This window comes from Sphaerodactylus townsendi, linkage group LG10 (assembly GCF_021028975.2).
Source record: "Sphaerodactylus townsendi isolate TG3544 linkage group LG10, MPM_Stown_v2.3, whole genome shotgun sequence".
NCBI classification, from domain to species: Eukaryota; Metazoa; Chordata; class Lepidosauria; order Squamata; family Sphaerodactylidae; genus Sphaerodactylus; species Sphaerodactylus townsendi.
This window is the reverse complement of record NC_059434.1, coordinates 30959829-30980887: the sequence shown is the minus strand read 5'-3', so window position 1 is coordinate 30980887 and position 21059 is coordinate 30959829. Positions and strand designations below refer to the sequence as shown.

The window sequence follows — 21059 nt, the reverse complement described above, 5'->3', positions numbered from 1 at the left end:
GTGCAACATGGTCAGCAACTCTATAACAAGACCTGAAGTACAAGGGGGGGGGGATGTATCTGGGGGGAAAAACCCTTGGTTTCTAGACCTTTCAAACACATGGCACCATATAGAGATTCACTTACGGGTAACCACTTCCCAATATCTCCAGTGTGAACCCATCCATCTTTGTCAAGAACTTCTGCGGTCTTTTCTGGATCCTTCAGATAGCCTTGGAACACGTTCGGTCCTTTGACACAAACCTGAAGTAGTAGAATATGTTACTGTAAGAGAGACAAAATAGCTTCCAGTATTAGATGGTAGGGGAGATTTTTCTGGATTAGCTTTCAGTGGGATACAAATGGCATACTAACCCCTGTAATCTGAGGACTCCTGGAATGGTCATTCCTTGGAACTGAGCACTACTCACCTCACCTTCTCCTTTGGCAGCAAAATAGTTCATTTCCTCCACATCAACAAGCTTTATGATATTGCAAGGCATTGGGGAACCGACATGACCTATTGAGGAAGTAAAGGCCTTGTAAGCAAGTAATTGTACTCCCTTTTCCTGACGAGCCCACCCAGTTTTATAAGCTTACATCAATGCTGCCCAGGCAAAAATGTCATCCCTCAGGCTATATTCTTTAATGTTCTCACAAAGCATTAACTTGTCTCGAATCCACGTGCTTTGATAATTCTATACCAGGGTGGTATAACAGCAAAGGTGCCAGATGGAAATCATGACTGAAGTCTTTATTTAGTCATGACCTCGGATCAGTCAGCTTCAGCGACCTCACAAGGCGGTCTTGAGAATACAGCAGACATGGGGAGAACGACAGGTTGGATCCAGCCATTGTTTAAACCACAGGTGTCAAACTCGCAGCCCTCCAGATGATATGGACTACAACTCCCATCATCCCCTGCCAACATGATGCTGGCAAGGGATGATGGGAACTGTAGTCCATAACATCTGGAGGGCTGCAAATTTGACACCTATGGTTTAAATTATCTAGTTCAAGTCCCACAGGCTCTTTCTGTCTCCTGGCCTTTTGTTCATGCAAGTCCTATGATTCCCCCACATAGACTTTTTGTGGTCAGTGAGGATGGCAGTTAATAGGGATCTGCTCTTTTTCACTAAGTGAAGAGTTGGTTGAATCCAACCCTACGTATGCCACCCCAATCTCCATGGAAAAAGGGCAGCATAAAAATGTAATAAAAATACAAATCTAATGACTAGAGACTTCCTCATTAACAGAGATAAATTCAAGACCAGGGCTGCAGCCTTTGGAAAAGCACATCCAAACATCCGTCTCCTAACGAACTTAAGTCCGCCATGCATTTCATGCCCTGTGGTCCTCCCAGTTGAAGGTTCTGCTATACTGATGTCTTTAGATGTCTTCTGCTATACTGATGTCTTTCTCAAGAGTTCCAGGCAATCAGATGAGGATTTTGATCCAAACTGAGTTTTAAATCACTTGAATTTAAATTAGAGTGAGAAAAAAGGTGAGTGTAGATTGTAGGTAAGGAAGCTCTGGTAGATTGGAAAGTTTTCCTCCAACCCTTTTCACCTACCTCTCCAGGAACCAATTTGCAAAATGATTACTATTCATCTGAAGGAAAACTGTGTGAACTTGTATGGTGCAAGGCTACCACAATGGCAAATTACATGAAACAGCAATCCTATTAAACTAGAAGTTATGATATCTGGGAACTGCTTCAGGTTTAGAAAGTCGGACAAAGTCCATGGTCAGCCTAGAACTATCATAGCTTAAAGACAGCTCATGTCCACTCAGGGGTAGTTGCAGAATTCTTACCAGCAGTCCAGTCACCGGGCACTGTCAGAGAACATCCAGCGGTGCATTCCGTCTGCCCATAGCCTTCATAGAACTGTTAAGCAGAAGACACAAGTCACCGGAGTTCTAGTAAGATCAAGGCTCTAGTGCAGTGATGGTGAACCTTTTAGAGACTGAGTGCCAGGGGCAGAGTGAGGAGACACTGCGCCCGGGGCACGAGTGCGCCCTGCACCCATGCCACGCCCCTGTCCGTCCCCAACCTGCCCTGAAACGTCCCCAAACACCCCTGCCACACCCCCGCAGGGGAATGCACCCAGTGCATCGCTCACGCCTCGCCCCTTCGGTGCTGTGCCACTGCCAAGTGCCCGAATTCGTGAGACGGCACGTGTGCCCACAAAAAGGGCTCTGAGTGCCACCTCCAACATGCGTGCCATAGGTTCGCCACCACTGCTCTAGTGGAATACCATGCTGTTGCCTCTGCAACACAGGAAAAGGACTAAAGAGGCACCCCCCTGGGTCAGCATGTACGGAGCCCCTATATTCATAAGGGACAGACCAAGAGTAGGGTCTAAGGGCATGCACTGTAACAACTTTGCTGAGCCTAAACAGGTCCCTGAAACCTCCCAGGAACCCGAATAATCCACAGAGCTTTGAGCTCAATGACTGAAGAAAAATAGGATAAAAGTTTGCCTCTGTATACATACATGCAGATTAATAAAAACTACCCAGGATCTTTACTAATTTTATCCCAAAGCTTCTCAGTATATGAAGCCTTCTACATCTATTACATGCCTTGTAATCTTGTTAATGATCAGAAGTAGATTACTAGCATTCCTAGGATCTACCCATCTTTCTCAAACTTGAAAAGACTGCTGAATGCAGTCTCTGCCAATGCACAAAGCATACCAGTGATGGGTTTGCACATTTAACTACCACATATACCCGTACAGGAATAATCCTCACTAGCTCCAAGATATGTCATATTACCAAAACAAAAAAAAGAAATAAAAAAACCCAGCTTGTTTCGAGTGTCCTGGTAAGCAGCACAAATCATATAGAGATTGCTGTGTAGAATGGACCTCGTATATTTTATGGCTGTAAGCCAAGAATGAAGTTAGCCTCAAGTTAAACATATAATATAGTCTCAGTCCAGACTCACCTGACAACCAAGAGCTGCTCTTAGGAAAGTCAGCACATTTGCAGAAACAGGAGCTGCCCCTGTAATCATTAGTCGCACTTTTCCGCCAAGGTTTGCCTAAAATAAAGGGGTCCACAAGATTAGTGTCACTACAAAAACGGCTTCAAAGAAAGGCCCTTGGAGAGAATCATTTGAATGCACTTCTAAGCAGGACTGAAGATGAAGCTGCCCCCTCCCCCAAGAAGTATGTGTGTTTAGGGATCATGGACTGGATACATCGCTCATAGTAACGAATTACATGAATGACTACTTCTCGCAAATGTATTGCTCACTGCCAAGCCAATTTCACCAACTAGAACTGCCACAATAGGCAATAACATTCTATGCTAGGTATAGAGTATAACCATGCAATTCAGAACAATGAATACATAACTTTGGAATCCCATGAAAAGAAGAGGGAGGAAATCCCCAGTGGAATCCAGCTATTTAGAATGGGCAGGGTAGGCAGATATGCTCAGCCAGGAAGCTCACTGGATGACCTGGAGCCAATCACCTCCTCTCGGCCTAACAGGGTTGTGGCAAGGATAAAATGGGAAGGAAAGCATTGCTCTGGGCCTTGAAAGATGTGCCACCATCCATTTGAAAGGGAATGTTGTTTTCCTCAGGCAGGGAAAACCCAAGAGATGGTGCATGGTAATATAGTGTCCCATTGTTACCAGTATAACATTCCCACTGGTCCTTCCTATTTCCTTATGAAGGTAAAAAGTAAATGTAGTCCCCTGTGCCAGCACCGAGTCATTATTGACCCTGGGGTGATGTCGCATCACAAGTTTACTAAGCAGACTATGTTTACGGGGTGGTTTGTCATTGCCTTCCCTGGTCATCCACACTTCACTTCCAGAAAGCTGAGTACTCATTTTGCTGACCTTGAAAGGATGCAAGGCTGAGTCAATCTTGAGCAGGCTGCTTGAAACTGACTTCCGTCAAGATCAAATTCAGGTCGTGAGCAGAGCTTTGACTGCATATTGCAGCTTAGCACTCTGTGACACGGGGCTCTTTAAACTCATCCATTAAAAATACAGTGGATCCAATAAAAATCCAGTGCTACAAGTTATTGTGGGCAGCAGCTAAATTTATAAGGTGTTTTTCTACTTTTAAAAAAAACACTTCCGAAGAAGCAAAGGGACAATAGACAAGCTTCAAGTGAACAATCCAACTGCTCTAGCAGAGAAATAACCCACCTGTATTGTCGGCTTTCACGGCCGGAATCACTTGGGTGCTGTGTGGTTTCCGGGCTGTATGGCCGTGTTCTAGCAGCATTCTCTCCTGACGTTTTGCCTGCATCTGTGGCTGGCATCTTCAGAGGATCCTCTGAAGATGCCAGCCACAGAAGCAGGCGAAACGTCAGGAGAGAATGCTGCTAGAACACGGCCATACAGCCCGGAAACCACACAGCACCCAAATAACCCACCTGTTACAAAACGTGCACCTTGACACTGTTCAGGATATAGCATTCTCTGAGAAATGCTTCTAATGACACATGACATTTACTACAACTTTTAACATAAAACTTTGGTGTCTGAACTCTGAGTTCAGTTTCATCCTCATATTTCATCCTCATATTTCATAATTGCACACATGGATTCTTGCCATAGACCCCAGGAGTAAAAGGACCACAGGCATTTGAAAAACATGAGACACGGAGGGGATTGAGAAACAAGGAAGGAGAGGGGGACTTTTCTTTTAAAAGGTCATTCACAAGTAATTGCAGCCACCACATTTTTGTTCAACCCTTCCTCCAACAGACTCATGGGGTGTACAGTTTTCCTTCCTTCACAACAACACCATCCCAACACTGTAAAAATACCACCACCATCTCACTGTAAAAACAGGCCAGACTGAGAAAGCGTGCAACCCTCCCAACCAAAATCCCCACCAAATCCACACTTGTGTGGGGGAATTTGCACCTAGACCGCTCTAGTTTACCACTGCATCATGGGGGTTGTATTAGCTCAAGCGTACAGTATAGCGAGCAAAACTTTTGCAGTGGATTTAAGGGCTATTTTATGCATTTTAACTACCACATGCAACTCAACAGCTGCTCTTCTATGTACTAGCCAACAACATGTGCAGGGCCTTGCTTTATTGACTGCTCAATCACACAGACGCATTTCAAGCTCCTTCTACACGGTGGCCACATGAAAACTGCACTCCCAATGGTTTTGGATGCATTTGAGAAAACCTGTTGTGATTGGCCAGGCAATGGGGAGAGTCTAGGAGGGTGTGAGTTCTTCTAAACAGAAAAGCATCTCTGAATATTTAGCTCACATTGTAAAAATGTCTAAATTGAGCAGCAGCCCAGGAACTGCCTTCTGGAAACAGGAATCTGGATGGAGTCTGCTGTTATATTAAAATCACAGACAAGGGGGAAGATTGGGCATCACAAAGCAATAAACTTCACACAGACACCCTGACAGCCAAAGCATCCAATCTGTACAGGTTGCATTAGTAAGACCCTAAAGCTGAATTACTATTACTATTTTAGACAGATATGGAATTTGTATGTTTAAACACTCTCCTGTGTCAAGTATTTCCTGCCTATAGAAAGCTAGCCTTTTCCCTACTACTTTTCCACATGCAATGAGGTAGGTTTTTTAATGTGATCCTACAGTTCCGAAGTGTATCTTGTGAGTGAAGCTGAACTATGAATTTGGAGATTTTGAAAAGAAATATGGGTACACTTGGGATATAGCTGCTTCACCTCTTTCAGAGGATACAGTACTTTCCACAGGGCATGGAGGAGGCTGATGACTTCCCTGTCCCAGTATACTGAAAAAAGACATTCTTAAGTTACCTGTATTTTGCGGAATATCATTTTATCCCATAGGCTATTATTTCTAATGATGCCACTTCTAAGTTCTGCCTCTTTCCTCTTGGAAGCAAAATCCAGTATCCACCGCTTAAATGAAGTATTTGCTTGTCCAAAAATCTGAGGAAAGACAATAATGAAAGCAACGTGACAGCCTTTCCTAGCTTATCAACAAGTCATCTTAGAAGTAACGTCACAGTGTTCATGTTGATAACTGTGGCCGGCAGTGACGAAGGGAGGGGAAACTGCACCCGGGACATGAACTGCCTGCGTGCCTCCTCCCACCCCCACCCTGACATGCCCCACCCCACCCCACCCCCGCCACAAGACTGTAATGGCAGTGCCTGGGGCGAGCGCCCCAGATGTCCCCATTGCAGCTCCGCCTCTGAACATGTTTTCTCAACTTGAATGAAGGTACAGAAGAAAGTATGCTCTTCAGTCTTTCATGAACTTACTTTATCAAACATTCTGTTCAGCAGCCTGGGCACAACAGGGAACACTGTAGGCTGCAAAGTTTTCAAGTCATCCATAAGTAGCCTGATGTCTCCCTGGAAAAATCCTATTCGAGCTCCATGACAGAGAATCACACACTGTAGAACAAGATGACACATGATTAAGGGAAAGCAAGATTACTGATTCTTCCTTCTTGAGAAAAGTTCTGCATATAAGTTATTTAAGCAGTATCACCCATCGAACCACACATGGCCTTGAATGGCAACATCATGTACACTCCACATCTATAGTCTATCAAGTGAAGCAGAGCTGGTTTCATCACAAGAGACTCATTTGTGCAATTTCTAACATGCCCATCCCTCATCTAAGTGGAGTTCATGGCAACTTGGATCTAATATAAAAATTTAACCTCAACAATTAGACTTCCTTCAATACACCATTACAAGTCCCAGTACATGCCTCTACCAACATGTCCCTGAGCCTTCAAGCAATGAAGTGGCAGAGAACTTCTTGACCAGGCCACAAGACTCACAAGGAGAGCTTTTACAACACTTGGATATACTGGGCAAGACAGCAAACAGTCAGCCAGAACGAGAGGCAACTGTGAAGTCACACCTTGCTTCACAATTTTTCCTAAGAGTGCAGGGTTGGCTGCCTACAATAGGTATGTTTTGTCTCATTTGCTAAGCTGCCTCTTTCCAAACTGAGACAAGGAAAGGGAGTAGAAATTAAGCCCTGTGCATATGATGTCTGTCAAACCATTATTAGCACCTGGGATATCGCAATAACTAAACAGAACACTCCTTGGTTGTTTTTGTGCTTTGAAATGAGGATTTGCAATGGCAGGGTAATCCTTTTTAATCCTTTTACAGCTAGCATGACATGTGCCCCTTTTTCTTTCCCAGTATTATAAGAGGTACATTAAGAGAAAACAAGCAACAAATGGTGTTTTGTTGTTACCCCTCTCTTTATAGATACTCTTCTCTAATACTGTCACCAAGCCAATCCTGGTTCATCTTTCGGTATGTTTAGCATCACATTTTGTTTTTTAGCATGAACCTTCTTCTGAGTATTTGTACTTTTAGGGCAAAGTATCCATAGGAATGAGCAGAAAGGATTACAGGTCTTAGCCTGTAGCTATCTGCAGCAGAAGAATGAGGCAGCTGGATGGATAGACTGATATTAAAAACTCCGTGACAGAGTTTATTTTCTTAGCCTCCTTCCTTCCTAGCTCTTCTCAGTCAGCACATCAATTTAGATTTTAAAAAGTGCTACAACTTAATTTGCCATCTGGGCCCACATGAGCAATTACCAACCTGAGGTTTCACGAATGCTTCTGGGCCATGAAGAACTTGTAAAAGTAGAAGAAAATCCATCTTAATATGGAATCCCTGCTATAGATCAAACTGACTCCTCTTAGAATCAGAGAGTCAGTTTCCAATACACTAAGCATTTCTTTCAACCATCCTTGAACTACAGGAAAAACAGAAGCGGGTGTACTTGTTTTGGGTAGGCAGATGGACCAATATTGCTCCCCATCCAAAACAAACTTACCTGGACTATTCGTTCAAACATATGTGCAAGAGGCAAAAAGGAAATGTGTGTGTCACTGGGATCCACTACATAGCCACTCTGCAAAGAGACAAGACTTCTTAATAGCAACTCAAAAGACGCAGATGCCTACCTCCACAACTCTCTCAAACATGTGAGCCAGGGGCAAGAAAGAGATTAAGGTATCTTCTGGACAAGGAAAAACCGCTTTCTGTTAGGGGAAGGACCAGCAAAGCAAGGAAGAAGAGAAACCCATTAGGTAAGAATTAAAACAGAAGATCACTGTGATTTGAACACGACATGAACAGATTCCCATAGCTGCCAAGGCTAGATAAATGAAACTCAGATTCATTAAAGAAATTACATATGTGACCTCAAAGCCAAGGAGATCTGGAAGAGCATCATTTGTTTATTTCATTTGGTTGTGAGTGTTGAGTTGGAATTTGGATTGCAATTTTTTTGCCACATTCCAGGGGGAAGTTATCATTTTCATGCCGATCAAAACAAAATAAAAAACAACAGCATACTGAAGCAAAGCCATTAGACAATATGCAAATTATGGAAACAAGCTCTTGTCTGCCCCAGCTTCAGAGTTACCAACAAGACTGAATCAGTGTATTGTTAGTCAAGCTAGTCTGGCCAGCTAGTCAAACTAGTCATTTGTACATTTCACAGTACAGTGATGTGGTTAACACAGCATTGAAATGCTATGGTCATAGCAATGTCAAGAAACCCAGAAGGCTGGATTAAGTGTGTGACTATTCCATAAGAGGTCAATACATTAGCCCTCTAGACAGAGACAACAGATCTTTGCAACAGAAGTGATTCACCCATAGAATTTCTCCAAGGCAGTTGCATACAGAATGCCACAATTATGCTTTACAATGCTATAGGTTGATGGTTTATAGCAGGGGTGGCCAATTCCGGCCCTCCAGATGTTCATGGACTACGATTCCCTTCAGCCCCTGCAAGCATGCTGGCAAAGGTTGATGGGAATTGTAGTCTACAAACATTTAGAAGGCCAGAGTTGGACACCTCTGGTCTATAGTATCCTGGGAATCTACACCTCATTTAATAATAATCTAGAATTAGTTTCAAGCTCAGATAATTGCCATGAAAGCAATTCCTGAGGGTAAAGATCTTAGGCTAGAACCCCTCAAATCCCTTATTTTTAAAATAAGAGGTGGTTCTCTCTGATACAAAGTGGTTTGAAAATTGTCATCGCAGTCTTTACAGCAGAACTTGGGAACAAACAAACCAGACAGTTGATATTTAATCAATTATGGATTTAAACCAGTCAGTCTTGCTTTTGGACAGATAACAGCCCCATTTAGCATGGCAAATTGCAGAGGGCTGCAGCTTACATAAAGCTAGCCAGTCCTTTGGCCTGAGGTAAGATCCTTCAAGATATTAAGCCTCCAAATAGATTAACTGACATCATTTACATTGAGTGATGTCCACAAGCAGAGAACAGAGCAAGCCACAGTGTACCACAGCAGATACCTTAAGGCAAGGAATAATGTAGCAGCCTAACAGATGACCCCCAGAAAGCAAGCAAACAGCTATTTCAGTTTAAAAAAAACATGGCATTAATCCTACACCCACTATACTCTGTCTCACAAAAAGATTGTATATTCCTCTGCCACATGCTGGACCTTCTTTGTTGTAGAATGCGCCCCCCACCCCCCCGCCCCTGGGGTTCTAGAGTCAACTTAGCCCTGCTCCCTGCATCTGTGTGACAGTTTGATGGTGGTTGTTTAATGAACTATAAATGCTCTTGTATCCAAGTACCATGACCAATAATGCACAAAATAATGGTTTTGACAAAGGCAGCACATGAAAATGAATGATAATTCTCATATTCCTTTGGGACTATATTCTTATGCAGAAGCATACAATTCTCTCAACTGACTGTACTAACATCTTTACCTGAGACAGAGTATAGAATCAGGTAGATTCTAGTACAAGGACATCCTAAATACTTCTCAGACTGTCATGTTGTTCCCGTATTCTCCAACTCAGAACATGTAGTTGAATCCAGTCAGCTTTTTCATCAAGTCTCGCTCAATTACCCTCCTTCCTGCAACCCTCTGTCCCAAATGGCTTTTGACTATGTGGGTGCCACAATCTCCAGCACTGCCTTTTTGAGTGATCAAAGGAGACTCATATTACCTATTTTCATTGGTGGAAAAGCTGGTTGATAGATCACAGGTTAAGCACATAGGGACAGATAAATGGTCTCTGATCCAAATTTCACCTCATCCATAAATTCTGTGAGACCAAACGAAAGCCCCTGACAGTGACTACCAAGTGATCACAGGCAACATTAGTGGAAAGCGTTGGCTTTTATGCCTGAGAATACCAAACTATACTCCATCCAACATCAACATAAAGACGAAAGTGCTGCCTGCGTTCTGTGGCAGAAGTGAAGCAGCATGTTTCCGCAGCTGAAAATAGTGCCGGTTCTCTGACACAAAAAGAGAATTGGAAGCAGGGGAAGGCAGGCGCTAGGACCTAGGTGGAGAATTCCACTGCCAAAAAGATCCAGGAAGATGTGTCAGAGTACTTCCCACATCTCCTGAGATCTTTACGTTGAATGGAGTATAGGTGGACCCCTGCTCTGATCCAGCAGGGCTCTTCTTCATGTGATAGGGCAATGTATTCTCTAAGTAGTCCTTAGAAGACTGATTCACTTCCTCCCAAACTAACCCTCCTAATCACCATTCTATTAAGCATGTAAAAAGCACAGGAAAGAGCAATGCTTATAGCACTGCAGTTCAGAGTAATATAACTCCTCGTTAATAAAGCTGCTAGGGACTTTTTGAAGCTGCACGCAAAAAGACAATTGGAGTACAGAGCACTGTCCTTGTAATTTTATGCACAGTTAGAACAAGAAGATCCATTGGATGGTCTCAAGGAACCTTTTTTGGTTAAGCCAACTTTCAAAAGTTGTCCATTAAAAATATGACTGGCTTTGTTCCAGAACTACAGATCCTGAAGCTGTTACCAGCAAAGTTTACCTCTGTAGCCTTCACAAATCCAGACATGTTGCTCACTATGTTTCGGTGGGTGATCATTGCTCCCTTGGGGTTCCCTAAAGGGAAAAGAAATGTTCAGACAGGCAACAGTTCAGACAGAGAGAACGATGGTATTTAGAATATTGTACCATCAAGTTTCTTCCAACACATTTTTAAGGGCACCCAGGAAACACATAATCCAAGAGCTGTAGAGCAATCCCTTTCATACCACACTTTCATATTTGTCTTTTCCAGAAGATATAACTGAAATCTAGAAAGATCTGGGGCTCAAAGAAATTTGGTAAAGAGTCTATTTCAGCCTTAACGGCATCTTTTCAACACAATACTGGAATCTCAGAGTGAGCGTTACTGAGTCAGTCAAGAGCAACTGAGGATTGGTGTTTAAGGCTAGGAAGAAGCAATAAAAATATTTGAAGATTGGTTAGGAAAAGTGATGTAATTTTGGAAGAAACTCCCATGCAGAGATTTGTAGCACAAGAACAGACTTATTCCAAGGCAAACCTACCTGTGGTTCCACTGGTGAAACAGACTATGGCTAGATCTTCTGGTTTGGGAAGCTAAGAACAAAAGATCAGATTAGTACTTCGATTTTAAAAGGAATCAATTCATGCAGAGTTTTTGCAAGACAGACTATTTTAGTACATTTCAAGTTTTCCTTACACACTGGTAATCTGTTCAGTACTTACTACGGGTTTGTGTCTGTGGGCTTTTCCCGATGCCTTAAAAAGGAAAAAAGAAGCACCATGAGAAGTGAGTTCGTCAGAGCTAAAGGAAGACCCACATCCCTTTTGCAATTATCATCACTGCTAAGTGTCTGTTTGGGAGTGGAAGTGCGATTTAACTTTGACAAACTTGTAATCCAGAGTACTTTCTTTATTCATGAGAACTCTATAAACTTACAGTACAGTCAACACAATGTAGGGGAGAGTAGGCCCAATATGGGGGAGAGGGGGACTGAACTGACTCCTGGATGTGGTGCAGGTCCACACCAGTGGATTTGTCCTCTCCAGAGTATCTACCCCTGTGGAGGGGCAAAACTGCTAGCAGGCAGATGCTGCGATGCTCCAGGACACCCAAATTTGGTGCTGAGCCCTGCGTCAGCCCTCCCACACTATAGAAGGGACAGACTGGAGGTGTTTCTGGGGGTGGAGCCCACTTCAGTCAGCTCCCACCTGGGTATAAGAGCCAGGAATGCCATGGTCAAGGCTTCAGAACCCTGTGGAGCCTGATGGAGGGCTTTCCAGGGCGGGTTTTTTTTCGCTGCACGCCAGCACTCCCTGAAAGCCCTCTGGAGGCAACACAACACAGAACCATCCCTGGCTGTGGGAGCCTCTGGACTGGGCTGCCCATCCGCATGTCCTGATCTTTCCCCTCATTCATAAGATTAGGACTATTAATGCGTTTCCTCAGAAATAGCCTGCATGAAATCTGATCACATGTGATTTGCCCATTAAGCCACAGGCAGGCAAGCACTGCTGCCCTCTTCCTCACACACCAACAAAACTGTTCTGATTTCTAAGTAGAATTAAACAAAACGGCAGCATCAGAAATATGGCAAGATGTCTCCATCCAGTGAAGCAGAGCCTTACACTTCCAGCAGTATTTAAAAACTCTGCCCTACATTTTAGCTTGGGCGTGCTGAATGAGACATGGTGAAAGAAGACACGTATCATCAGAACGTGTAACATTGTTTTACTGTAACGCAGCAGACATAACCTCTAATCACTTTTGAAAGGGAAAACAAAAACAGCAGGGTCGCCAGAACAAAGTTTTTCAAGAGGGAACTGTTGTCCAGGGGACCAGTAGGAAGCAGGCCGACTTTGTGGTGAAGAAACAGGGATCTAAAGGCAACCACATCCCCACAGGGTTTCAATGCGGGGCCTTCTCTATCAATCTTCCATGATGCTTACTGATCCAGCTGCTGTGAACAGCTGTGGCTAACTGCAGTTGTTAAAATGTTAGTGAGCAAGACAGAAGCAACGCGGCTTAAACTACGCCACTTCTGCCCTTTTCTCACTTCCTTCTGTTCAGAGACGACAACCTAAGCAATTAACCTTTCTCCAAAGGAAGAGTCACATACACTGGAGAAAAGCTTCAAGCTTGAGCCAGTGGAAAGGAGAGATCTAATTACGTTAATTAATTAACCCTGCTCACAAGAGTGGTAGATTAGGTGTAGGATCCATCCCACTGTTAAAATAATCTTACATTTTTACAATAGCAAGATTGTACAATAGCAAGGGGTGATAGTGTTTAGATGGGGGACTTCCAAGGAATAACAGGGTCATGACACGGAAGAAGACAATGGCAAACCACTTCTGAATGTCTCTTGCCTTGCAAACCTACAGGGTTACAGTAAACCAGATATGACTTGACAGCTCCTCCCACCCCCACCCCCCAAAAAAAGATTCACCCATGACAGCTTGGCAATTCATTTGCTACTGAATCTCTACTGGAAATGCAGGCATCAACACCCTGTATTTTGAAGCTAGGTATTGTTTCCTATCCTGTAGTACAGATGTTAAGATTTGTGGCATTAACTCAGAAGTTTATTACAAACACCCAGAATCTTATGTACACTGATGTACCACATTTGCGTATCACACTTCTGCTAATGTTTACTGCAGTAACAAGGTTATACATTAAGAGCTTTAAAGTTGGCAGAAGCATACAAATGTGCTACTTCAATGCAGACTGATCTGAACTCTTATCAAGGTAGTTCTTTCAGAATTAGCACAACCTTTGAACCAACTGTGCTAGCTGGAGTATCTTTAATCTTGACAAATGTTTAGAGTCCTCTAGATATTGTGAAATGCCAACAGCAATTTGTTAACTGGTCAGGAAGTCCAGAGTTTACACAATAAGGTCTAACCTTTATCCTTCATTCGGGTGGCCAAAGATCATCATTTTGTAACAGACTTGATCCTGTTTTTTCCTTGCCTTGATGAAGGCATTTGGATAGACAGCCCAAAGCGCAGGCTTTGCTTACCTCAATCTCTTTCATGCTAACGATATCCACTCCACACTTCTTTCCACGAGCCACAAGATCACTGTCAAAAGGATCCATGATCACGATGGTTTTGAGGACTGACAGATCTCCCTTCTCAGTGCTATCCAGCAGAAGTTTTGCCTTGTCAGGTTTATCACAAAAAACTAGCGCTATGTCAGCTAAGTTGGAAAGAAAAAAGAAAACACATATATAACCTAAGTTACCAGAGGCATCTTGTCATTTGGGTCCAATTATTTCTGCATCAAGGATTAGGAAGCCCAATTTGGAACGTGCCATTTTTCTTCAAGAGGTTTGTTTCAGGGAAGGGACTGAGCCTGATGTATGTAGGATTCTAGCTAGATGGAAGAAACAAACCTGTGTCACTTCTCCCGATTTATCTTAGCCCAGGAAGAGACTACAAGAATTTCTCTAATCCATTTCCTATAGTCAGCAAGTCCTCTGTCAGTTTTCTGCTCCAAGAACTGTTTTGAGAATCCTGCAAGTATTTTTGCAGTTACAAAGTTGTCTTTGTTTATTGATATTCAATTTGCACTAGAGGCTCTTCAGTAGAAAGTGTAATGAGAAAAAATACAAATATTTATTCAATTCAGCAATCCAGAACATACCTTTGTTTACAATATAGGTGATCGAGTCGGCTCCCAGTGTGTCATAAAGTGGCACAGCCACCATGGAGTAAGTGTAGCATCCTTGTTCAATGATGACCCACTGCAAGAGAAGCAGAGTTAACACAGCATTATTTGCCCAGCCTGAATGCTACAGCCCACTTGTCTGGTGTACATGTTCTAAAACATTCATGTATCAATTCAAGTGTGGAAATTCCAGCCTCAAGCATAGATGCACATCTTTAATAAAAGAGAACTGAAGTTAGCTGGCTGTTGTGGGTTTTCTGGACTGTGTGGTCGTGGCCTGGTAGCTCTTGCTCCGAACATTTTGCCCACATCTATGGCTGGCATTTTTAGTGTGCCACAGAAAGAAGCATATCTCGCCGTGACATAGCTCTGAGGATGCCAGCCACAGATGTGGGCAAAATGTTAGGAGTAAAAAGTACCAGACCACGACCACATAGTCCAGAAAACCCGCAACAGGCGGTTGATTCTGGCCATGAAAGCCTGAACAATACATTGAACTAAGGTTAGTTCCAATAACTTCATGGGGGTGGGGAGCAAACAATTATGGTATTTCATATAGCAAATAAACAATACTTAACTCTCCTAAGTATACCCACAACTTTCAAACAAGCATTAGGAAGACCTCATGAATGGAAACATGCATTCTCAGACCTACATTCTATCCACATAAGATGAATATGCTTGCTATGTGTTGGCTGTATGGAAACATTACAGACAAGTATGGTAGTTTAAGAGGCTGGGAGATGGTTTAGCATAATATTTTAGCAGACAGGTTTTGAAGCCAGATGGGGCTTTGTGGCACTGACACAGCAACTGGAGGGATTCTGCTTGCTTCACTCCAAATGCAGAATACTTCTGAAGACGGAACAGAGGCACAAACCAAGCTTCAGTGGCGTAGGAGGTTAAGAGCTCGTGTATTTAATCTGGAGGAACTGGGTTTGATTCCCAGCTCTGCCACCTGAGATGGAGGCTTATCTGGGGAATTCAGATTAGCCTGTGCACTCCCACACACGCCAGCTGGGTGACCTTGGGCTAGTCACAGCTTCTCGGAACTCTCTCAGCCCCACCCACCTCTCAGGGTGTTTGTTGTGGGGGGGGGGAAGGGCAAGGAGGTTGTAAGCCCCTTTGAGTATCCTGCAGGAGAGAAAGGGGGGGATATAAATCCAAACTCTTCTTCTTCTTCTCATGAACACTTAAGCCATGGGAATATCTGAAAATTTACTAGGACCTGATGAGTATGCACAGTCATTTGCTAGCATGTAATCCATAATATATATCTGGCTGGTAGACAGTTACACAACTGCCATGTGCAATCTGCACAGCTAGCTGCACACACCGCTCCCTCAAATGCCAGCTCCAACATGACCCTCAAAAAGCAGTGTTTCCACCAACACCACGATCTGAGGCAAAATACACTGATAAGTTAGGCTACTTGAATCTAGGGTTCAGACTAATGAACAGAGGAGATGTGGCATCTACTGTATAGTGTGCTCTTGATGGCCTGCACTGTCACCAGTCAACCTACTGTCCAGTCTTGGAATGGATGCCCCACCATTTGCAAGAGCAAAAGGCACACAGCAAAGCAAGACAGGTACTCTCAACTCTTCTTACCATTGGAAACTAATTCCTGCCAGTAGAGTGCAGTGTAGCTTCAGCCTGACAGGTGATGGTGGTGGAAAGTCCTGGCCTGCTGCAGCCAACCTCTGGCAATCCGATAGGGTTTTCAAGGTAAAAGATGTTCAGAGGTGGTCATAGGCGGAGCTACCACAAGGCAGGAGGGGGGGGGGCAAATGCCCCAGGCACAGGCACAGGCACCGGGGGGCGGGGCAGAGAATCGCTCCCCGCTCCCCTCAGGCTGCCACAGCGGGCTGCAGCAGCCTCCACAGCCTGAAGCAGGCTGCTCTTTTAGCTTTAAAAAATGTAAGTGAGGCATGTTTTGGGGAAGCAGGGCATGGGGGGCCACCAGCCCTCATTCTCCTTTCCTATGGCACTGGAGGTGGTCTGGCATTGCCTGCCTCTTCACAGCAACCCTGGTCTTCCTTGGTGTTCTCCCATTCAAGTATAATCAGGGCTGACTCTCCCTGCTTCACTTCCAAGATCTGATGAGATGAGGCTAACCTGGGCAACCCAGGTCAGGGCTCACCCTGCCTACAATAGATTCCTCCCTTTCCTTAGCAGATAGCAGAGGGAAAATGGGCACGGATAGCATTGTCATCACAAGAGACAACCCAGGCAGAGAGAGACTGAGGACAAAGAAAGGATTAACAGGCACAGATTAAACCACAATATGTAAAGGCAACACTTTGGACAGAGCGTTGGTGAGCGGTCAGTGCTTGGGTGCCTTTTCAGAGGCTATTGTGAAAGCATAACCAGCAAAAACATAATCTCCTCCTCAGAGTAAAAAGGTCACACGTTCCACTTCTGACAGAAAAATAAGATGACGGGGAAGACTGCATTCTGCTGCTGCTATAAAACTGCCCAACAGCTAGGTAAACGCACAGCTTTATAAAAGAATGGAGCAAAGCAAGCTATGGGCTTATTGATTCACTGGCTCCAATAATCAGGAAACAGTCAGCCTTTACTAAGGCCACATGCTGAATTCTGCATTTGGGTAAACGGTGTGAATGAAGGAAGGAAAGGAAGAATTATTTTCTCTCTTAAATGCTTTCTTAAAAGGTTGTTCGTTCTGCTGATGAACGTTTCCATTAAGAACCTCTTAGGTTCAGTAATTTAAATCAGATGTACCACACTGGGATAATTTGTGCAAGAGAAATGAAAGTGAGTGGAAGCACATTGCCATATCTTGGTTCCTGGGGCCAGCGTGGTGTAGTGGTTAAGAGTGACAGATTCTAATCTGACGAACTGGGCTTGATTCTCCTTCTGCACATGAAGCCAGCTGGGTGACCTTGGGCTAGTCACAGTTCCCTCAGACTCTCCTAACCCCACCTAGCACACCAGGTGCATGTTGTGGGAGGGGGAAGGGAAGGCAATTGTAAGCCACTTTGAGACTCCTTATGGTAGAGAAAAAGCAGGATATGAAAACCAAATCTTCTTCTGATCTCTCAGTTGCTACTGCAGATAGAATCATGGGTCGAACTAGACATGACAGAAAGAGATGCTGCCAAAAGTGCTTTGACTTCTCCCTGTATGTATATGGATGCTAAATGTAGGACATAGTACTACCACTGGTAGACAAAGGGAAATCTTGGCATGATACTGCCACTAGAAACGGCATTACCACCTTAGTCATGTCTAATGCCTTCTCCCATACTGTAGTCAAATTGGACTAAAGGCCATCAATACAAGCCTTTATAACCAAGGCATTTTAGATCATATGGAAACTGAAACGCGTTCAGAACGCGGCACCCAGGCTCTTTTCAGGAGCGCATAACGGTGACCGGATCACTTTGGTCTTGCATAAGCTCCACTGGCTGCCGATCGAGTTCCGGATCAGGTTCAAGGTGCTTGTTCTGACATTTAAGGCCGTGAGTGGTCTTGGACCTGCATACCTATGAGACTGCCTCTCCCAGTATTGCCCCTCTAGACCCCACTGTTCTTGGGGGGGGGGGGGCTTACTGGATGTCCCTGGCCCGAGACAGGTTCAACTGGCCGCCACTAGGGCCAGGGCCTTTTCAGCCTTGGCCCCTACCTGGTGGAATGAGCTCCCAGCTTAGGGTCCTATGGGACATTTGTGAGTTCCGCAGGGCCTGCAAGACTGAGTTCTTCTGCCAGGCTTTCATCTTGTGCCAGCCAGCCTGATTGGAACATCGTTGCCTCCCATGAGTGTCTGGTTATGGTTTTATTGCCATCTATTTCCTTTTCTTGTTTATTGTGCTTTTTAAATGGTACTGCTGCATTGGTACCAATTTTATATTGTATTGTTATTTGTGTGGTTTTATTCTAATGTTTGCCACCCTGAACCCTACTGGGAAGAGTGGGATATAAATCTAACAACCAACCAACAGACATACATAATGAAAATATAATCTCCAGATCGTTTTTTGCCAACAGCAATTTTCTGCTGCGAGTTTAAGAATCAAACATTGGAGACATTGGAAAGGTAAGATGCTCCAATCCAAGCCCAGGTCTGGTCTAAGCAAGTGAGTGAGAAACAGGCAGTATTAAGGTTAGATACTAGGCTATAACTTTCACTTTATATGCCAGACTTCCTGATCTCCTAATTCTCTTCACTATATTCCACTGTATTACTGGGCCAATCAATGCCCCCTTTGAAAAGCAGAAGTCTACTGAACTAAGAAGCAACATTCAAGGAAAATGCAAGTACAGTTCTCCCTGGACAAGTGTTTTTCACTACAGGAAACTTTCTATATCTTAACTGCAAGCCTCTGGTTTATTAGCTTTTACAGTGCAACCCTATGCAAGTTTAGTCTAATCTAAACTCATCTTCGGGTCGGGATTAGTTTCCAGGAGCTATGCGTTAGAAGAAATGGCCTCTTGAGGAGCAACCTTCCATTGAAACCTTGATTGCCGAAGGCAGGCTTCCATTGCTCACGTGACAAGAAGAATAAACACTTTTAGAAGAAACCGCTCACTGCTAATTTTTCAAACATGTGTAAATACATAGGCATCTTCTGAAGAGGGACATCTATAGGAAAAGACGTGCATGCATGCTACTGTCACAGTATTTTCACAGAAGCAGTGCACAGGGACAAGAGCGCCAGACTACTGAAGAACTCCCAGAGGCCAAATGCACATTAAGTGGTATCTGGTGTTTGGCCTTACTAACGCATCCCAATTTTCAGTGTTAGATTTGTATTAACAAGTTACGGAAAATGCCTTGTAAGAGTTTTGCCTTCGGTCACTGAAATAGATCCTGCTTATAGATACACAAGCCTTTTGTGCATGTACTTCTGTGGTGTGGCTGGATGCGTCACTTTGGGGTTTTTCCTGCGGCTCCCCACTTAAGAAGGAGTTTCCTGCTGTGAGGCTTCCTTCTGCCCATCAGAATTTGCCTGCTTGTCCCTTCCTACTTGCCTCCTCTGACAAGCTGCAAAACCTGGAAAAAGAGTTATGCTTTCTAATTGATTAGCCTCATGGGAATAGCTTCATGGAATTAGCTTCATGGGAAAAGGGAAGCTTCTAGAACCGTGGTGGTGAACCTATGGCACGGGTGCCAGAGGTGGCACTCAGAGCCCTCTCTGTGGGCACGCGCGCACAGAGTTCGTCATTTGGAGCACAGGCACCAGGCCCGCCAGCCGAGTCCTCCCTGCTTGCTGAGGTGCACACACATCAAGTCCAGCGGCCCAGGCCAGCCTAAATGTGGGGGTTGGGGGTGATTTCCCCTTTCCACATCTAGGCTGGCCTGGGCTGCTGGACTTGATGTGTGTGCACCTCAGCAAGCAGGGAGGACTTGGCTGACGGGCTTGGGGCCTGTGCTCCAGGTGATTGCTGCCCAGGGGTGGGGCAAAGGTGGAAGAGATGCTAGAGAGGCACAGAGCGGCGCATGTGGGACTTGCTGGAGGCTATAGCAGGCTGGCCCCTGCTCAAGGGGGTTATTCAGGTTAAATTGCCGCATTGACACTTTGCAATAAATAAGTGGGTTTTGGGTTGCAGTTTGGGCACTCAGTCTCGAAAAGGTTCGCCATCACTGTTCGAGAAAATGTCACGTTGCGCCAACATTTGAAAACTGTGTAGCTTCTCTGATCTGCAGTGCGGTGGCTTTAGGAGAGGCTAAACAATGCAAGAATGAAAGTCTATGGTGAAGTAAAGGTAAGCTCGCTGCGAGGCAGAACACAAGTGCGTAAATGTCCACAGTCTAAAGGTGAAGCCTTTAGATGAAATGGTGATAACTAAACAAATTGCCCTTGTCCTCCTCCGCAGGGCTCACTGCTGCAAACAATAAACAGTAAAAACAGCCATAACAATAATACAATAATATCAATCAACAACAGAAGCAACAGATGGCAGGGCTCAAAATTACTAGACTGGCATGTAACCTTCATTTTGCACAATGCTAACAACACAGAACACAACACAAAGCAACTGGATTTCCACATACGACTGCAAAGAATTTTGACAGAGCTATTACATACATTTCTTATTCCCTATGAATCTGCATTCCAGAAGAGGAAACTACGCTGTTCTCTAGGCCAATGCCAGCCACAAGGAATTACCATAAATATACTCAACCTCAACCCAGACTGGAGTTCAGCTATAGCTAGCACCACACTGTGAGTAAGAAACCCCAGGTGATATGATTCAGGGCAAACCCCTCTGCCCTGAATTCCATATCTAGTGCAACCAGGGGAACAGACATCTGCTATAACCAAAACCCATCCACGAAGCCATGCCAAGTGAAATAGTTTAGGGAACACACACATATGTATAACTTAAAGGTCAAGTCATGTAACGCTCTTAGTTCTTGTTTACCTCAGGCCGGTTCTGTGAAAAGATTCCTATGAATTGATCAGGTGATGGTTTGAAGCCTCTGTTGAGAAGTGCTGAGCCAACACATTCTGCTCTGTCTGCAGCCTGGGGCAAAAACCAAAACACCATGACGGCTATGTAAAATATGGTATCTTCGTTATAGATCTCTGTGCAGGTATTTCTGGTTTTCACATTTCTACTATATCCTATTTCGC

At 44.2% G+C, this 21059-nt stretch overlaps 1 protein-coding gene across 3 annotated transcripts in view; it reads right to left on the bottom strand.

Annotated features, from left to right (window-relative positions):
* Positions 1–21059, bottom strand: part of ACSL1 (acyl-CoA synthetase long chain family member 1) — a 57109-nt gene that overhangs the window by 4867 nt on the left and 31183 nt on the right. For 2 of the 3 annotated variants that reach the window (XM_048509114.1, XM_048509116.1), the window contains exons 5-17: positions 20848–20949; positions 14434–14533; positions 13808–13986; positions 11508–11540; positions 11327–11378; positions 10804–10877; positions 7917–7994; positions 6235–6369; positions 5765–5899; positions 2932–3027; positions 1794–1866; positions 410–498; positions 126–242 (exon numbers count right to left, since the gene is read on the bottom strand). In XM_048509114.1, coding sequence (XP_048365071.1) covers positions 126–242; positions 410–498; positions 1794–1866; positions 2932–3027; positions 5765–5899; positions 6235–6369; positions 7917–7994; positions 10804–10877; positions 11327–11378; positions 11508–11540; positions 13808–13986; positions 14434–14533; positions 20848–20949 — 1263 coding nt within the window. Of the gene's footprint in view, positions 1–125; positions 243–409; positions 499–1793; positions 1867–2931; positions 3028–5764; positions 5900–6234; positions 6370–7786; positions 7865–7916; positions 7995–10803; positions 10878–11326; positions 11379–11507; positions 11541–13807; positions 13987–14433; positions 14534–20847; positions 20950–21059 lie in introns of all 3 variants that reach the window. The other variant, XM_048509115.1, reaches the window with a different exon arrangement.